The sequence below is a fragment of the Thunnus albacares genome, chromosome 21 (genome assembly GCF_914725855.1).
Source record: "Thunnus albacares chromosome 21, fThuAlb1.1, whole genome shotgun sequence".
NCBI lineage: Eukaryota > Metazoa > Chordata > Actinopteri > Scombriformes > Scombridae > Thunnus > Thunnus albacares.
Window position 1 is genome coordinate 5,376,656 of NC_058126.1, and position 14,362 is coordinate 5,391,017.

Consider the following 14,362-nt stretch of genomic DNA (forward strand, 5'->3'; position numbering starts at 1 on the left):
AAATGTCTAACTTTTGCTGTAAAGCTCCACTTATTAATAAATGTAAATGTATCAAATAACCCTCTTAATGTGGAAGTAGTGACAAACGTACATCACCAACTGAGCTCTTTAGCCTCTTTTAGCTTTTTTTTTTGGTTTTACAGCACATTCACTGTTTGTTGGGGCCCAACACTCTCATCAACCCTGTTTTCAGTTGCATCAGGCAGCTGTTTTCACCAAACACTCTGATAAACAAACCCACAGTACACAGCTGACAGACAGATTTACTGAGTAGCTGAAAACAGTCGAACATCGAGAGCGAAAGAGAAAAGACTTTTTTCTCAGGAGTTGGTAGAAACCAGTTAAAAGGACTGTGAATATTGGATGTACATTCATCAGGTGGACAGAAACACAACTCTAAATAAATGCTAATGTTGCTGCATGTCTGGTGGATAAGGAGATAACATGTCAGAGCTGTGTTTCTGATAGCTTTTGTGGCGTTATTCTGCTCACAAATGGCCAAAAAAAGCTTTCAATATAAAATATTACTTGATAAAATAATACTTTGTAGTTACACTTGGATATAATGCATAGGCTATAAATAATAATAATAATGATATGTATAATGTTTTCACCATTGGAGGGAAAAACTACCTAATTTAATTTCATGAATCCATTTAATGTTTTAACTTCACCTGTGAGGTCAAACAAAACTTAAACCTTGTTATGTGATGCAGCATGTGTCTCACATCCATTCATTTTAAAAACTGCTCATTCATGTGCGTCAACCCAAACTTTGCTCCTCCTCCCACCTTATCAGCAAGCGGATAGGACAGACGACTACCAGGAGTGTTTATGTGTGTGTGTGTGTGTGTGTGTGTGCCTGGTATAATAGCAGAGAGACACAGAGGGAAGACCAGAGTAGCTTGCTAAGTGATGATCTGCCTGCAGTTGCACAGCGAGCTTATGCGCTCCACTCTCTCTTATGTTCCCGTTCACTGTTAATCAGTCTCACACATCCTCCTTCCTGCATGCACCTCTGCTTTCTGCTTCACTTCTTCCACTTATCTCTCTGGCATCTTTTTTTTTTTTTTTTTATTTTAACTTCTTGCTACACTCTCTTTGGAGAGATGAAAGGAGAGCAGTGGGATTGTCTTTGGCTGAGAGTAGCAACCGTGGCAGATGTCTGAGGAAAATTTCCTTTCTTGGTAAGCCTTGAAGGGTGCAGAAGGAAAAAAGGAAGACTGGCAAAGATTTTTCTTTTCCCCTGCCAAGGGCGCCAATGTTTTTCCTCCAGAAAATGTGGATGATTGAGAACGGCACACACTGAGATTTTAAGACTGACAAACCAGATGGACAAATAACTACAGAAAAAGAAGATTTAAACCAAGAGGAATCTAAGAGGAGAAATTATGAACACCACACAACAGCATGGATTGACCCAAGGCTACCACAACAGGAGCCAAACCTCAGGCACTTTGCCATTTGACAAGGACTCATCAGCTGAGAAGGATTCATCAGCAGGATGTTACGAACAGCTGCTGATTTCTACAGAGGTTTTTCTCACTCTGGGCATTGTCAGCCTGCTGGAGAACATCCTGGTTGTGGCTGCCATTGTCAAAAACAAGAACCTTCACTCACCTATGTACTTTTTTATCTGTAGTCTTGCTGTGGCGGACATGCTTGTCAGTGTCTCCAACGCCTCTGAGACTATTGTCATTGCGCTCATCAATGGAGGCAAACTGACCATCCCTGTCACGTTGATCAAAAACATGGACAATGTGTTTGACTCCATGATCTGCAGCTCTCTGTTAGCATCTATCTGTAGTCTGCTTGCCATCGCCGTCGACCGCTACATCACCATCTTCTACGCGTTGCGATACCATAACATCGTCACCCTGAGAAGAGCGATGTTGGTCATCAGCAGCATCTGGACGTGCTGCATCGTGTCCGGCATTCTGTTTATCATCTACTCAGAAAGCACCACGGTGCTCATCTGCCTCATCACCATGTTCTTCACCATGCTGGTGCTCATGGCGTCGCTTTACGTCCACATGTTCCTGCTGGCGCGCTTGCACATGAAGCGGATCGCCGCGCTGCCTGGCAACGCGCCCATCCACCAGAGAGCCAACATGAAGGGCGCCATTACACTCACTATCCTCCTTGGGGTGTTCGTGGTGTGCTGGGCGCCTTTTTTCCTCCATCTCATCCTCATGATCAGCTGCCCCAGGAACCCCTACTGCACCTGCTTCATGTCTCACTTCAACATGTACCTCATCCTCATCATGTGCAACTCCGTCATTGACCCCATCATCTACGCCTTTCGTAGCCAGGAGATGAGAAGAACCTTCAAAGAGATTTTCTGCTGCTCGAATGCACTCTTGTGTGTGTGAACTGCCTGTTAAGTGTCTCCACGACCCTGACAGCCACAGTCTGCTATTGAAATGAAACTTGGTGAACAAGGACTTTGAGGTTTTAAGCTGTAATCATTGTGGACTGATTTGGCTCCGTTGTTGTGCCCTGCGCTCTCTCAGTTGTCTGTAAATGATTGATAAGTAGGGCGTTCGCCTCTGGTTTTGTGAGTCAGGTTTCTGAAGAGGTAGGTTTACAAACACCTTGTAAAATAGAGTATCACTTCTGTATAAAGAGAAATGCTATTTTGATTTGTAGTACATGCCGTTCTGAAGTGCAATTCGAAGAGAAAATGTGACCAGCATCTATATAAACCAGTACACATGCTCAAACTGTGGTTCATTTTACAAATGCTCTCTGTCTCTCTCTCTCTGAAAGCTTTTTCCATCTACTTTCACTCTTTTTTTTTCTGTTTAAAAGAAATCAACAATGCCACGAGGACTTTATGTATCTACATGGATTATGGCACTTAAATGTCACAGCTGTCACAGTGCATGCACTATACTGTAAATGAAAAAAAAAATGAACATAGTATATTACAGACTACCTCCATGTTTGATGCGAGAGTTTAATCCTCTTCATAACAGCAACCATGACCATATTTTGCACACTGCAAGCAAAGATAGGTATATACCTGGCATATACTCTTTGTGTTTTGCATTATAATGAATGTAAGAAAATATCTGTAACATTTACTTTTCATGAGATACACTGATGAATTCAGAAAAAAAAAAAAAAAAAAGCCATTATGCTTGGCTGATTTCCCTCGTGTACTGTGTGCCAATCACCGACAAGGAGATGGAGACAAGTGCGGGAAAAATCCTGCTCAACTAAGGTGTGTTTTTACCTTTTTACTAAGGTGGCATTTTATGTATAGAAATCTAATACAGGGGGGAAATAGCTCATTTCAAACTTTGGCTACTTTGTGGAAAAAGAGGTGTTACTGTATATGTGTCTTTTTTTTTTCAAGAGCGCTGAGATCAAACTAGATTCTTCTTGAAATCGACAGCACAAACAACAACAACAACACAAAGCCACTTTTCTCTTGCCTGCTGACCTACCCCACTCAGCATATAAACTACAGACCATTTTATGATGGTTATGCACAATATTTGTTGACTGTGATCTAAAATGTAAGGTGGTAGACGTGTAAAGTGACTCAGTGGGCTAGAAGAGGTAAAGACGCAAAAGGCTACACATTTACAAAAAATAGACAGATTTTTACACTTTTAAGCAACTGAAATCAGGAAAATGTCCCTAATACATACAGTGAAGTGTATTTCTCAGGCACAAATAGTGACATTTCATAAATACCTCTGGTTTAGATTTAGTTAATTTGCAGATAAATTATATAAGAGTTCACGATGGTCTTCTGGTGTGTATGACTCCATAATGGAAATCCTGACTGTGCATCTCTGAGTTCCCTTTAAAAGCAGGGCAACAGAGGAGAGAATTTTATCCCCAATATGAATAGAAAGTCACTTAAATATTCAGTAAATAGCTCGGACTTGGATGCCATTTGATTGGAAATCAAATGTCTGTTGAATTAGTGTAGATATTTGTATGAATTTGCACATGTGGGCTGTTCTCGCTCTCACTCTCAGCATGCACATGTGACTATATAGAGATCTATTTTTCATCATGTTTATGGACACAGGACAGATTTTACTGAATGTATTTTTATGTACGTGTTGTGTAACTTGTTGCTTTAATATCTTTGCCTTAAATATGTCGCACTGTGATGTAAAGAGCAACCGTATCCTCGGTGACAGTATTTGAACTTTTAGAAACTGATGTAATCAGTCTTTACATGTAGCTAAATGCTATTTTCAACATTGCCTTATTTATTTATGCCTTTTTAAACTTGAAGTGCATTTCTAAGCCCATAAAATACGCAAGAAAACTCATGTGAGCTGGTGTACAATTTTTCTGTTGAGAGCTTCGCCTGGAATTTGATTCATGTGTGCCGATATGAAGGTATTTGCTTGACCACTGCATCTTCTGTGAATTACTGCTGCAAAATTACTTCAATAAATCATGATGCCACCTCAGCAACGGCTCTGTTTCTCAGTGTTCCTCTGGAGGGCAGACTTTAACCTCTACGCAAAGACTAGGCTGTTGTTTTACACCTTTAAACAAAGAAAAACACACACACAACTACTCTGATTTAATAAACTAAGATACAAAAACATAGATTACATGGATTTTACATAGGTACATCATACATAGATTTTTAGTATTGTTATGAACATGTGTATGCAATACAGGATATTTCAAGGTCACATAAACTTCTCAAATTCTAATTTAAAAAACTAAGATACAAATACATAGATTACATGGATTTTACATAGGTACATCATACATAGATTTTCAGTATTGTTATGAACATCTGTATGCAATTCAGGATATTTCAAGGTCACATGAACTTGACCTAAATCTAAGAAATGGAAATGTAGCAAATATTTGTGCCCTGAGGTGAGAAACTGGAAGTTTATGTACCCACAGGATTTCGATTATTGTGAATAATTTAAAGCAAACTAAACAAAACATTTATAACTCTGAGAAATAACTTCTCTGTGGCTCAGTTTACAGCCTCAGCCGGCATCCACACGTTCAATATTGCTTTGTGAGCATCAGTGTGACAAATGGATTCTGATTCATTCTGAATTGAATTATAGTTTAATAGACTTCTGGGATGTGATGGATTTATAGATATATCAAACTTGAACCTGCAAATTATATGAGATGTTTTCTTTCTATCAAGTATCCTGATGAAGGATCATCTATTTTCATTAAACAAAGAAATAGATGGAAATAAAGCAAGGCTGGTAAATTAAAAGTAGTTATTGTCTATATTTCTTATATGTCATTGCAAATCCTGCTATAATACAGAGAAACATTCATTGCATGCATTTAGGCAGTAAAGAATATGCTCATAAAACCTGGATGGTGATTACTGCACTGAGCAGAATGAAATATGAAATCTGGTACAAATATAAAGAAGCAATGAGTCAACATTCCTTCTATTCATCTCAGACTGACAGCCTCAATTTGGCTCCTGTCACATCAGAGCATCTACTTTCTCTCCTTTTTATTTATTTTTTTGGATTTATTTTTTTTACTGAAGCACAATGAAACAAAATGTCACCGGCTCGGCTTGTGTGCTTCATGCTGCCCCAGTCAGGGCGCTGCACTTAAGGGACTTAGGACAAAGTCTTAAATAATTCATTTAAAATCTCTGCAGACTCCTTTCTTTTCTATAGTTTAAAGCATAAAGAAAAAAACAGAACAAATGGGCATTTGGACTCTTCCAGAATTACAAATATGGGAGTCAAAATGTATTGATTTTCATAAAAGCGCTGTGATGGTGTGATGTGAATGACAAATGACTGCAAGTATAAGTTTCCGTAGCCTTTAATTGACAACACAAAAGAGAAAGCATTCTCAACATGCTTGTACAAACTGAGGATTCATGTGTAAGCTTTTACTGTTGTATAGTAGTACAACAGTATAGTGTATAGTAGTACAACAGTATAGTGTATAGTAATACAACAGTAAAAGCTCTGACATTCAGACAATAAGAGAGAAATGTTTATGATGGTTGGTTGAGACTTAACACAATTCAAACCTTGATTTACTTCCAATTTCATGTCACTATATTTTAATGGTTCAAGTTAAATCCTACTATTATATTATGAAATGTACTAATTTTGCATCTCACAGTAAAAACATGAAAATTGTCACTTGTAGAAATAGTTGACACCTGCCAGTGGATTGAGATGTTTCCTTTCCAGCAGCCTTTTGAACCGATTGCCTCTTGCACAACAAGAGTTTTGCAAGTTTGCAGCCTTGCTAGTGGTCCCGTGAGGCTGCAGTCCTCATCGCACACCAGAAAACTAAACAGTTGGATGGGTGAAAATTGGACACTTGCTATTCTAGTCAGGCAAAAACTGTATATTTCAGCCTGATGATGTTGCCAACATGCTGGCATTATCATGCAAATGCCCTATTGTTAGCACGTTAGCAAAAACATGAAGGCAAAGTAAGTTTATTTGTGTAGCACATTTCAATGACAAGGCAATTCAAAGTGCTTTTTATAGAGCATAAAAGGCATCAAGACAGAATATAAAAGCAACACAATGCAATGTAACAAGACATTTAAATACAATTAAAAAGTGTTAAATTTGGAAATAAAAAAGAAGAGCTAAAACAGAATAAGACAGATAAAACAGGAGAATAAAAGTTATAGCGCAGTGTATGATGTTATCCCTCAAATTTGGTTTGATAAAAGACAGCGGCAAACAGAAAAGTCACAGCTATGATTTAAAAGAACTGAAAGTTGCAGCAGACCTGCAATTTTCTGGTAGTTTGTTCCAGATATGTGGAGCATAAAAACTGGCAACACAATGACCACAATGATTACACATGTCAAATGAAGCTAGAAACTTGAGAAACTTTGCGATTATAGAAACTTATAAAGACTAGAAACGCCAAACAGAACAACTATTTCCAGCAGCGTATATTTATTATTTTTGGACCTGACAATCAGAGAGACGTAAATAGGCCTACGTCGTGAGGTAGACTGCTGTTAGAGTTGTGAAACCTCCTGCAAGAACATAGATTCTTCCATTTTCCTGTAACAAAACAGAAAATAAAACTGTATGTCTTGCATAGAAACTGATAAAAAAAAAATAATTTATTGGATCAGATGGTAGTGGTTTTAAAATAAGCTTATGAAAAGTACAGCCAGTTACTGGATTAGAAGGCAAATAATAAGAATCCTTCATCACCACACACTGCATTGTTTAAAGAGGATGTGTCGTGCACATTTGAAGGTCTGTATTTTTAAACTGGAGCTCCACTGAAATAAATTTGCATGATTTACAGGGAAAAAAAATCCTCATCTATCTGATACTAGTCCTTTATGCAGCCCCTCAGTTCAGCCTCTGTCTGAAACAGGCTGTTCTAGCTCCTGTCACTTTAAGGCCCCCCTCTCGATGAGCCCACTCTGTTCTGCCTGGCCAGTTTTCTGGCAGCTCCAGAGGCTACTTAAACAAAAACAAATAGTAGGATTTCACTTCTTTTTCTCGTTCCACCCATGCAACAAACTGTGCATGAACTTTAGCAACAAAGGCTACAGAACAGATGGTCGTTTGCGAGCATGTGTGAACAATGTGACATCCTCACGAGGAGGAAGTAGAGGTAACTTTGCAAACGAAGCGTTTAGAGCAGGCTGAAGCCCTGACTTTTGACTTGCAGGCGGCATTTTTACATACGTTCACCTCAAGTTTTGGAATTCTGACCATGTTTAACATAGACATCCGACATTATAACAGTATAAAAATGACAAAAGATCATAAAAAGTATGATATGCCTCCCCCAAACTGACCCTGACTGGAATGGACTCAATCATGCCGCCCAAATCATATTCACATGGTCCCCTCTGTGAGTTGATTTTCTTAGCTTCTGTTCTTTTCAATTTATCCATAAAATCTCTTTGTCTTCTTATCCATTGAGTAATGTTTTGAACTGGATTTCATTCCAAAATTCACTGAAATCCACTTTTCGGTGTGTGATAGAGATGTAATGCTTCATGTCTCTGCTCGTCAGACTGTGGTATATCATATTTAAACCAGACACCAGGTTTCAGCTCAATCCTAATAAGCCGGAGGGAAGCTAGCGTATCCACAATTCCAGGACAGCATCGCCTGACTGGCTCTCGTGTATCATCTACAGACTTTCTACTCCACACAGCCGATGAGTCAACAGATAGTCCCTGAAATGATCAATGTAATCCTTCTTTTCAGTGTCGAATCATTCTTTACACGATAATTCACAAGCGGAAGAAAGGTGCTGTATCTTTTTTTTTCTCATCTGTACAACTGAAGTTTCTCCTCGCAGGTGGCCTTTAAACACTGCTTTACCTTTGACTCTCATCAGCTTTTCCCCCCCTTTTATCACGCCGGCATCCATGGGATTTGTGCACAGAGCTGCTTGCGTCAAATTAGACCATGTTGACTCTACTCCTGCCATCCTCAGCCACGGCAAATAATGCTGGAATTTACTTCCAAGTCAGGTCCTCTCTGTTAAGTTCAATTAACACGCTAAATTGGATTGTTAAAAATTCATGTGTAGTGTCTCAAACTCTGAAAGAGTAATTGTCTGAAAGAAATTTACCACATTGGGAGGAGATAATACTTGTCCTTAATTCTTAATCCTATGAGGGAGCATGAGTGGAATTCCTATTATTATTATTATCAGGTCAATCTGGGACATTTGAACACTGTTAAAGGTAAAAATTAGCTCACAAAAATATATTAAAAACATCATCACGATAGGAATTCATTCATTTCGTCAACTCAAGACTACTGACTGTATTGTACTAATGAACCTTGAATATTGCAGCCCTAATGTTTATGATTGCATATTGTGTAAATGTATTTGTTCATCCCCCAGAGTGTATTAGAGCGTGTATATGTGTGTGTGTGTGTGTGTGTGAGAGAGAGAGAGTGGGAGGATAATGAGTGCCATAGTCACCATAACAACGCATGCCTGTGCAAGACGACACTGAAACAAACCGGTGAATGGCCTAAGAGTTTTTCTCCTTTTGAAAATTTACAAACAAGATCTTCATCCTCTAATCTCACACTCCTACATGATGGAGAAAAAAAAACAATACACAAGACCAGAAGCAACGAATATTATAATATTATACCTGTGTGCATGTGTGTGTGTGTGTTTGGTAGAAGTCTGAGAGGCAACTACTGCAACAAATCTGCATCTTAACTTCAGCACACGTGAGGTCTTATGACTTTACCAAAAGCAAGTTATATGTTCAGATTTGATCCGTTCTTCAGGAAAAGGTGCCTGTAAATTAAAAGTGCAGCTTTTAGCGAGGGTGTAGGTTAGAGTGCAGCCTCAACAAGCTTCACTAATAAGCCAGAGCAGCCTGTGTTTAGCCTGTTTAGGTGAAATAAGGGCAAAAAAAAAAAGTCAGAAAAGCACTTCCTGCACCTCTCCTGTTCATTAAGCATACAGTTTTTAGCAGACAGTAATAACTTACTTGTCTGCCAAATGATGATATGTAAATGTAACTGAAGGCAACAAACATATCAGTATTTTTCACTTATGTGGAGACAGAAAGAGTACAATGTTCAGACAGACTTTAGCAAGAAATTAACCTCAAACAGATGTCCATATCACTAAAACTATCTACACAAACTCTATTATTAAAAATATATATATTTCATTCAATTTAACAAACAATACATTTATTTAATTACAATATTATTCCACATCCTGATCCAAGGATCCTGTTGCCTCATGTATCTGGCTCCATCTGGAACAGATTATAACTAGTTTAACTTCATACCTTTTTATTTATTTCACACCTTATTTGATCTTTTATCATTCCTTTGATTCCCTAACATACATTGATTGCAGTTATTTTGTATCAGAAAACCCCAGATTCTCCAGAGCGATTTCATTTCCCTTCACACTGTACATGGTTTTCTCTGTGGTACAGTCAGACTTCCATCTTGATAAAATACATTTCATTGCTGCTGTCTTAGCAAGTAAGATAGTTTTGTTCTAAACCATCGTGAGTCACAGTCTCCCAGAAGAGCCACTTGGATCCAAATTAATGTCTCTGCTGCTGCTGCTGCTGCTGCTGCTGTATTAATGTCCAATAATCTCTAGAATCTCACACAGCTTCATAACATATGATACAAGTCTGAATCCTCTTTATTGCATCTTGGCCGTTTAGAAGTCACTGAGGAGTAGATCTGATGTAATTTGATGCAAGACATTAGGCTTGATTAATCTCTGTCTTGGGTTTGTAAGACTGGATTGTGAATCATTCAATATCTTTTCCCCTTATTTCTGCTATATAGCTCTTACCAAGGTCTTAACTTTACAAGATTTAGCTCACTTAACTTTAACTTTGTCACAAACTCACAAACTCACATATAGCAGGCTGCACTTTCTCCACAAGGGGGAGCTGTTTAGTCCTTGTCAAACCACTTCTATGCATGCCGAGGTCTGCCACCTACAGGAAAAGGGAAGTAACAGCAGCAGTTTAGATCTGCCGAGAGCATGGATGTATAAAGAGAACTGGATACAGCGTCGGAGGTTCATTCCTGTGAAAGTTGATCAGTGGAGCATGGAGCCAAAAAAGCCACTTCCTGTTGTGAAGAAATTACCCGGATGAAAACATACAGCGTACGCTCTATGAGCCACATGGAGCATGCTCACAAGAGACTTCAAGAGAGTTTGTCCCTCTGGCTAACTTGAATGGGATAAAACAATTCAATCATGCGACTCTTCTAGACTTTCAAAATGTGATTAGACCGAATGGATCAGTGAAACGAGTCATTTCGCAGGGGCTGTGATGTTAAAAAAAAGTTTCCACCATTTTACATCCGCTCCTTTTCCCATGACTGTGTGCGTAAAAAATGCTTTTCTGGGCCCCTGTTGGACCTGGAAGTTGTAATCCCACAGTTTGGCCACTATGTCAACGGGGGGCTTGGCCCAGAGCCATGTAGAGAGAGACTCGTGTCAAAATAAGTTCAAAATACTTGATCATCATGTGATTCACGCAGACTTCAGATAGTTCCAGGAGGTTCTTGACAGGCAATTTAAATGCATAAATACAAAGACACAGTACTGCGATTTTATGTAATTAGTGGTCAATAAATGCACTGATTTACAATATTTATACAACACACTGACTTGTGTATGTAGTTACATTAGTATATTTTTTTTAAAAAAAGTAAAATTCGCTAACATTTAATAATTCTAGTAGTAATATTTACACTGTGTAAATGAGACTGTATTTTTTTTTTTAATGCCACATGTTCCTTTTGGTGACTGTTATTGTCTTGATTTACGGTTTCCCCACTGACACGGAGAGGAGAAAGAAAAGGTTGGCTCAAGTCAGCAGGAGCAATCTTACTATCACTAGAGATTACAACAACAAAAAATATGTGAGGTAATCATATTTCCACAAGGAGTCTTCAGGCTCCCTGTGGTTCTTGTACTGAAAGAGAGAGAGAAGGAGTGCGAGAGGGAGAAACAGACAGAGGACAGAGGGTTAGACACACCTGTAAAGGCTTCAACAGGAAATTGCTTTGGGAAATGAGGTGTGGTCTTTGTTCCTCAACTTAAATTATGGAACTTCATTAGTCGTGATCATTAACAGCTTTGCTGATGTTTAATAAAGTACGACAAGTGGCATTTGTTACCGATGTGATATGAATTTGTATAAAGTTGTCTCATGTTCTTGGTTGTCATGAGTGTACACTTACAGGAAAACTGTATGATGATGTCACTTTACCAGGTCACACAGGAGTAGCAACACATGCTTGTGTGTTTATGTTGGCTGGAAACACAACACAACACTGTGGAAGCAAGTAGTGGCATCATTACAGTGGCAATTCTACCAATGTAGCAGAGTACAGGCCAATAATTATTGGATTAATACAGAGGGTGGCATCCACAGGGCTACGTGTGCTTGATGTCACCGTCGACCTACGTAGCCCTAACTGGGCCATGTGGAAATCCTTTGGGGTTGACCACAACAAAACATCAGTGTCACATCTGGCAACACCAGACAGGCAGCTCTATTTCATGCTATATCCGACATCCAAGATCTGGTTAAAAAATATAAAAAGTGACCTTGTCCGTGACAGGTGTTCATAATTCCTGAGGAACTTGCTCTCTAACGAGGTTGCAGTGGTTCCAATTAAGGACTTACTGACCTTTCTAGAAGGGATGGCATTAAAAGTAGCTTCCCATCTATCAGCTGCAGCCATCGAGCCACTTTGATAAGATGAAGGTCGGTCCTGCTCTAAATGTATTCAGTAAGGCAACAAGTGCTGGGCTGACATACATGGTGCCGCAAGAAGACTGCCCTCTGTCCTACATGATGACAGCATGGCTCCTGGAACAAGTCGATCATTGGTTTGATCTCATGTCATCTCGCCATTCAATTAGAGGCTTAAGATGGAGGATCCAGGGGTTCCAGACTCTGAGGGTCGCCGAAGGTGAAAGCAGCAGCTCCAGCTCACGGTGAGAAGGGAGAGGGGAGGCATAAGGGGTCTGGGGGTCTGACTTGGAGTGCTGTTCGAGAGTGTAGGCAGCAGGAAGCTCTGGGTGTTCTGGGTAAACAGAACAAGAGCTGTCTGGTTCAGGGGTGTGGTCATATGAACTAGGATTGGCGGGGTTTTGGGTGCGTTCAAGTGCGCAGGGAGCAGTGTGTTCAGCCTTAGTCAAATAAGTACTTGTGTGGCATTAACTCTGCTTTTTGTTGTTGTAGCAAGGGTCCGTGACAGGGTACAGGGTGGTCAGTGCAACAACAACAATTCATATGATAGCATACGTAAGTGAATACAGTACCTGTACAACATTGAGTTCATCTCCAAAATGCTACTTGTACCTTTTGTACATTTCTTTTTGTAATAAAGCTTTTCATGCATTCAAATATTTGCCAGATGTCCTGCTGGTCTCTGATGTGTTGCTGCTGCTTCTAAGATTTTGCAGACTCAGCATATCTCATCCGCGCTGAGGCCTGTGTCTACGACGGTACTGGATGACAGCATAATCCTGCAAAGTTCAATTCAAGTTAGGTTATTACAAAACCAATGCTTGTGTGACTATCATAAGTCTGTTTTGTATCTAACAGACACATAAAACAGGATTTAGCTTGTGCATTTGCACAAAATGCCAGACGTCTAGGATGAAGATAAAAGCAGATCTCTGTGAGTTACCTGTGACAGTCTCTCCTTTTGATCTCCTGCTTCCACTACGGAGTGATGACTCCCCGTCTTAACACAAACAAGCAAACTAAGTCAGCTGCAGCTGTAGTCATGTATTAATATGACATCATGCAGAAGTAGGTCACTATGTGCAGGTTTAGGAGAAGCATTAGCTTGGCATGAACCAAAAAAGGCAGCAGAAGAGAAGCAGTTAGTGTTTCAGGGTACGATGTGACAAGAGGAGTTTATGTTTATGTCAGACAAGGTAAAGCCCAGGTTCTCCCAGTCCCATGATCCTCCAGAGGCCTGGACTATGAAGCAGGATTTGGGGTTAGAGAGGTAACTTCAGGTTTAACTCTGTGGGTTTTAAGGGTACATCACCATGGCAACATATGCTGAACAGCTACTTCAGAGAATCGGATCACAACCTGTCGACACCCCAACCACTGACCAATCAGATCACTGGAAAAAAAAGGAGTCATCACTCCTACAGGACATGGACAAACAAGCAATATACCTTTATTTCTATAGGTCAGTTGGAACATTTGGTTTTAAAACAGAGCTTCTATTAAACAGAGAGATCGTTTACAACACTAAACACATAATGATGATTTTAGCTGCATTTTAATTGTGCAGTTTAGTTTATTTCATCCCTGGGGTGACAGCTGACAGCGTGGATGATTTTACACTCTGATCCCATCACTGCAGCTCAGAATAACATGAGACACCTGTGTGACGATAACCGAAAACCAAAACGAAAGCTTGTCATTTATTAGAAAAATCATCCACACACTGTTAATCGACTCTGATGTTTATTAATGCATTTCAGTCACCGGTCATTAACTACTTTTCCACTCTTTGCTTCGGTAGCAGAAACAGTCTGGCGTTACTTTTTATGTGACATATTCAGAATGGTTTCATCATCATCAGACTAAATAGCAAAAAATACTCACTCTATAGTTAAGTCATATATAATAATTCCTACATGAATTTTAAGCCTACTTTTAATGTTTGGAACTTATTTCTACTAACGAAAAGATATCCTGGCTATGTTGAATTTTCTTTGTAGTACAGGCCTCAGGGTGGCTGAAACAAACACATTAACCAGATGTCTTAATATTTTGTTTTAATGTAGTTTGTTTTTGTCTCATTTATCCCTGCCAGCATCTCTTCTACAGTCAATTTGTTAACAGAAGCCAATGAAAGCACGTGTGGAG

General features: G+C 39.4%; 1 protein-coding gene across 1 annotated transcript; it reads left to right on the plus strand.

Annotated features, from left to right (window-relative positions):
- The first annotated feature begins 711 nt into the window (after positions 1-711).
- On the plus strand, positions 712-3,512 carry mc4r (melanocortin 4 receptor). Its single transcript, XM_044339856.1, has one exon. It carries the CDS (start codon positions 1,392-1,394, stop codon positions 2,370-2,372), a length of 981 nt encoding a protein of 326 aa, XP_044195791.1. The 5' UTR covers positions 712-1,391; the 3' UTR covers positions 2,373-3,512.
- The last annotated feature ends 10,850 nt before the right edge of the window (positions 3,513-14,362 follow it).